Raw genomic sequence first — 6,000 nt, 5'->3', positions numbered from 1 at the left:
GCAGTAATACTGTCGATGGACTGCAATTCCTTTTTGTTGCGTTATTTTTTACTTATTAAGGAAAATTCCCTACATGTGTGCCTGTCTGCATATGCACAATTTTATAGGCTTTTGGTCGTACACCAGTTTCAGCTTTGTGCGCATGTACACTTTTGGTAAGAATCCTACGTACTCTTTGATAAGTGAGTTGTACATCAAGCAAGAATGGGAAATAATTCTACCTACAAAGCTTCAACAATTAGTGTCCTCAGTTCCTAAATGCTTATTAAGTGTTGTTAAAAGGAAAGGTGATGTTACACAGTGGTAAACATGCCCCTGTCCCAGCTGGTTTGGAATGTGTTGCAGGCATCAAATCCAAAATGAGTGGATATTTGCAAAAAAAAAAAAAAAAAAACGTTTATCAGCTTCAACATTAAATATTGTGTCAATGTAGTTGACTATAGGTTGAAAAGGATTTGAAAATCATCGCATTTTCACACAACATAACGAGGGCTTAGTCATTGTATGACATAAAAAAAAAAAAAAAAAGCAGAAGCGACTCGGGGCTTCCTGTGCAAATTGACACGAAAGTGACTGAAAGAGGCGCAAACATTTCTCTTTAAAGCACGCGCACTCTTACTCCTCAGGGCTTTTCTTTTCCTCACTCAACATGCATTGCAACTTCACCACGACCCTTCTGGTCCGCACGCTTCCCACCCTCCTGTCCTTGGAGTTTATCTTTGGGGCACTGAGCAACGGGCTGGCCCTGTGGATCTTCTGCTTCCACCTGCGGCCCTGGAAGAGTAGCACGGTGCTCCTGTTCAACCTGGCCATGGCTGACTTCCTGCTCAACATGATTCTGCCCTTCCGCGCCAACTACTACAGCTCGGGGGTCAAGTGGCACTTCGGCCAGACCTTGTGCAACGTGTCACAGTTCATGCTGGCGCTCAACCGCACCGGGAGCACGCTCTTCCTCATGGCCATCGCGGTGGACCGCTACGTCCGCGTGGTGCACCCCCACAGCCGCGTCAACTCCTTGAGCCCTTCAAAGGCCATGTGTGGGGCAGCCGCCCTGTGGTTGTTCACCGTGTGCTTGACGGCCAATACCCTCACCCTGCAAAACCTCCGCTCAGACTACTGCGAGAGCTTCCTGGTGGAGACCTCGGCCAAGGGCAACCGGCTGTGGCACAAGTTCAATTTCCTGTTCTCCTGCTGGATGCCGCTCCTGGTGATCCTCTTCTGTACGGTGCGTATCGTGGCCCAACTGCGGGGGCGGCAGCTGAGCCAGCATGGCAAGATTAAGAAGGCGTTGTGGTTCATTACTGTGGTGGTTGTACTCTTCGCCGTCTGTTTCCTGCCAAGTAACATCACACAGCTCATCATCTGGATCAAAACCCAGGAGGCCATCCAGACCCTGCCAGAGTCAGAGGTGTGTGAAGCCATGGACAACCTCACCGTGGTGTTCTACATGACCGTCAGCCTCACGTATCTCAACAGCGCCCTGGACCCAGTGGTCTACTACTTCTCCAGCCCCACTATCAAGAACATCTGCAGGAAGTCCCTGCACCTGCCCCTTGCAGACACCACCGAAATCATAGAGAAGAGGACCCGGGAGACCGGATCACACTCATGCAGCCAGATTTAGAGTGACCGAGGCGGCACATTTCCTAAAAAATAGTGCTTTTTTTGGTGGGGGGCAAAGGTTTAGCCTTTAATCCACCTCACATTTACATCATCAAGAAGCCATTGCATTAAAGTAGCTGCAAAATTGGTGAATTAAAATGTATCTATTCATTTTGCATTTAATTTTTTTCATCTTTTATCTCATTCAAGACCCCGTAAAGTGAATTCATAGATTTGGTTGTAAATACATTATACATGTGAGAAAATACAGTGGTGCCTTGAGATGCGAGTTTAATTCGTTCTGTGACCACGCTCATAACACAAAACACTCACACCTCAAATAAACTTTTCCCATTAAAATTAATGGAAATGCCATTAATCCCTCCCAGCCCAGCAGTATTAGTCATAAAGAATATGCCTGTTATTATTGTTATATCATCTGTCTACATGTGTTGTACCACCACTTGTGTTCAAATATTAATTACTTCTAAAACTAAAACTATCAATGCTAAACGTTAGCATATAAAATGTTTTGCATTGTTTGTTAGTATTAAGCTAAGCCGACCTTACTAAGGCAAAGATATTTAATAGTTTTAAATACAAAATATATAAATCTGTTTTGTTTAGTTTGACAGAATACTTCAAATAGGAGTGGCATTAAACACATTGGAGCCTCTTTTTTGATTAATTGTTCAACGTTTGCTAAACTTCTGCTTACTGTGAAATGAGTTCACTGCCACAATGCAGTGCTCATATGTCAAGTTTGCATTCGCAAGACAAAACAAAAACAAAAATTGGTCAAATTACGGCCCGTATCGCGAAAAACTTTGTGTTAAACTGTTTTTCATTATTTCAGTTTTCCGGATTTTTTTGGTCTGTGGCTAAAACGGTGCCCAGTGACGCACTTCAGCATTGGGCGTGAGCCCCCACTCACCCACTATATAAGAACTTGAGTGCCTTTGTTTGCATCAGTGGTTATCAATTGCAAGTTATTATTACTAGGCCCAAGCCTGTTAGCTCAGGACCTACCTGGTGGCTAGCACCTGTCATCACAGTGTGGAAAGCCCCATGATGACCCGGTGGAATTGTTTTGAGGTGCATAGTTTTGCGCATTTAGGGGACACGTCCACAAAGTTTGAGAACAGAGACAATGGCTTGATTTTTCATGATTTGGAGGTCTACACTTTTTATATATTTTTAAACATTTTTTTTAATCATTCAAATTTAGCAGGATTGTAAACAACACTTTTCTGTGGTGTGGAATTTAGAAGAGCGGCACGGTGGATGACTGGTTAGCACATCTGCCACACAGTTCTGTTCAGTTCTTGTTCAAATCCTGGCCCCACCTGTGTGGAGTTTGCATGTTCTCCCTGTGCCTGCGTGGGTTTTCTCCGGGCACGCCGGTTTGCTCCACATCCCAAAAAACATGCGGGGTAGGTTGATTGGAAACTCTGACTTGCCCTTAGGTCTGAATGTGAGGGCGAATGAACGTTTGTTTCTATGTGCCCTGCCATTGGCTGGCGACCAGTTCAGGGTATCTCGCCCGAAGATAGCTGGGATAGGCTCCAGCAGCCCGTGACCCTCGTGAGGATAAGCGGTAAAAGAAAATGGATGGATGGAATTTAGAAGACATTTAGTTTCTCCATACAGGGACTTTAAATAATTTGTTAATTGATTTATTGTGTAAAGAAAAACAACAACAAAAAACAAAAAAACAAATACAACAAAAAAAAAACAGGAACATAATTTTAAAACACATAAAATAAACATGACTAAAAAATAATTGGTTATTTTACTAAGTAATAATTATGGTAGTAATATTTGTTTAAGCAGTTTTCGGCCCCAAAATTGGTCAAATCAAATGTATTCATTCATTTTTTTTTAAATCCATAAATCTCATTTAATAGTTTGGCAATTTATTGTGAATAAAAAAATAAAAAAATAAGGAAATCAACTATTTTACAAATAGTTACTTCTTAAATGTCTTTTGATTAAATAACTGGTTACTAATTATTATTGGTATTATTATTATTATAGTTCGTAATAATTGTTGCATGAATTTAGGAGTGGGCGGCACGGTAAATGAATGGATGGCACATCTGTCTCACAGTTCTGAGGTTCGAATCCGGCCTGCATATCGACAGGAAGCGGAGCGGCTGGAGCTGTGGTGCGGCCGACACAACCTGGAGCTGAACACACTCAAGACTGTAGAGATGATCGTGGACTTCAGGAGGCATCCTTCGCCACAGCTGCCCCTCACGTTGTCCAGCCGCCTTGTGTCAACCGTCGAGACCTTCAAGTTCCTGGGAATTACAATCTCTCAGGACCTGAAGTGGGCGACCAACATCAACTCCGTCCTCAAAAAGGCCCAGCAGAGGATGTACTTCCTGCGGCTTCTGAGAAAGCACGGCCTGCCACCGGAGCTGCTGAGACAGTTCTACACAGCGGTAGTCGAATCAGTCCTGTGTTCTTCCATCACAGTCTGGTTTGGTGCTGCTACAAAAAAGGACAAACTCCGACTGCAACGGACAATCAAAACTGCTGAAAGGATTGTCGGTACCCCCCTACCCACCCTTGAGGACTTGCACGCTCCCAGAACTAAGACAAGGGCGTGCAAAATCCTCTCGGACCCTCCGCACCCCGGTCACCAGCTCTTCCAGCTCCTTCCCTCAGGTAGGCGCTACCGATCAATGGAAACTAGAACTAGTAGACATTCCAACAGCTTCTTCCCTCTTGCGATCAACTTATTAAACACCTAACCTATAATTCCATTACAACAGATTATCACACTACTCGTCACTTTAAACAGCATACACTCCTTGAAGTCTCAGCGCCCCTTGCACAATGGTCATTGCACCGGTCTATTGCAATATTAGTCATTCGAACTGCTCTAAGCGCTAGTGGACTCTGCATCTTTTTGCACAATTGTTTTTTGTCAATATCTCTGTCTCCAAAGTGTTCTGTAAATTGACTGTCTGTTGTACTATAGCGGCTCCAACTACCGGAGACAAATTCCTTGTGTGTTTTGGACATATTTGGCAAATAAAGATGATTCTGATTCTGATAATGCGCCACACATTTTCAATGTACCCGCACTCTTATACTACGAAGCCACGCTGTTGTAACACGTGCAGAATGTGGTTTGGCATTGTCTTGCTGAAATAATCAGGGGTGTCCATGAAAAAGACGTTGCTTGGATGGCAGCATATGTTTCTCCAAAACGTGTATGTACCTTTCAGCATTAATGGTGCCTTCACAGGTGTGTAAGTTACCCATGCCATTGGCACTAACACAGCCCCATACCATCACAGATGCTGGCATTTGAACTTTGCGTCCATAACAGTTCGTATGTTTTTTTTCCTCTTTTGCCCGGAGGACACGACGTCCGAAATTTCCCAAAACAATTTGAAATGTGGACTCATCGGACCACAGAACAGTTTTCCACTTGGCATCAGTCCATCTTAGATGAGCTCGGGCTCAGAGAAGCCGGCGGCGTTTCTGGATGTTGTTGATAATTTGCTTTTGCTTTGCATAGTAGAGTTTCAAGTTGCACTTACGGATGTCGCGCTGAACTGTATTTACTGACATTGTTTTTCTGAAGTGTTCCTGAGCCCATGTGGTGATATCCTTTACACATTGATAACTGTTTTTGATGCAGTGCCGCCTGAGGGATCGAAGGTCACGGGCATTCAATGTTGGTTTTCGGCCGTGCCGCTTACATGCAGTGATTTCTCCAGATTCTCTGAAACTGGACCGTAGAAGATGAAATCCCTAAATTCCTGGCAATTGTACGTTGAGGAACATTGTCCTTAAACTGTTCGACTATTTTCTCACTCACTTGTTCACAAAGAGGTGAACCTCGCCCCATCTTTGCTTGTGAATGACTGATCAATTCAGGGAGGCTCCTTTTGTACCCAATCATGGCACCCACCTGTTCCCAATTAGCCTGTTCACCTGTGGGATGTTCCAAACAGGTGTTTGATGAGCATTCCTCAACTTTCTCAGTCTTTTTGTCACCTGTCCCAGCTTTTTTGGAACATGTCGCAGCCATAAAATTCTAACTTCATGATTATTTGCTTAAAACAATAAAGTTTATCCGTTTGAACATTAAATATCTTGTCTTTGTAGTGTATTCAATTAAATATAGGTTGAACATGATTTGCAAATCATTGTATTCTGTTTTTATTTATGTTTAACACAACGTCCCAACTTCATTGGAATTGGGGTTGTACAATGTATTCATTTTGTATGTATTTTTTATTCATTTAGCTCAAATAATTTCTTGTAAATAAAGAAAAACTTAAACTGCAAACAATTTAGACATATTTTGTAACTATTTCAGCAAATAGAGTTAATTAATTATAAATTAATAATAACTATCATACAAAGTTATATTTG

General features: G+C 42.7%; 1 protein-coding gene across 1 annotated transcript; it reads left to right on the top strand.

Moving 5' to 3' along the window:
* Positions 1–595: 595 nt before the first annotated feature.
* LOC133475858 (hydroxycarboxylic acid receptor 2-like) lies at positions 596–1,881 on the top strand. The gene has a single exon (XM_061769290.1). The coding sequence runs from the start codon at positions 650–652 to the stop codon at positions 1,622–1,624; it is 975 nt and encodes a 324-aa protein (XP_061625274.1). The 5' UTR covers positions 596–649; the 3' UTR covers positions 1,625–1,881.
* The last annotated feature ends 4,119 nt before the right edge of the window (positions 1,882–6,000 follow it).

The sequence above is a fragment of the Phyllopteryx taeniolatus genome, chromosome 3 (genome assembly GCF_024500385.1).
Source record: "Phyllopteryx taeniolatus isolate TA_2022b chromosome 3, UOR_Ptae_1.2, whole genome shotgun sequence".
In the NCBI taxonomy this organism is placed as follows: Eukaryota; Metazoa; Chordata; class Actinopteri; order Syngnathiformes; family Syngnathidae; genus Phyllopteryx; species Phyllopteryx taeniolatus.
This window is presented reverse-complemented; position numbering and strand designations above follow the sequence as displayed.

What these genes read in the sequence shown, in the direction of transcription:
- LOC133475858 (XM_061769290.1), top strand. Translation starts at nt 650, where the DNA reads ATGCATTGCAACTTCACCACGACCCTTCTGGTCCGCACGCTTCCCACC.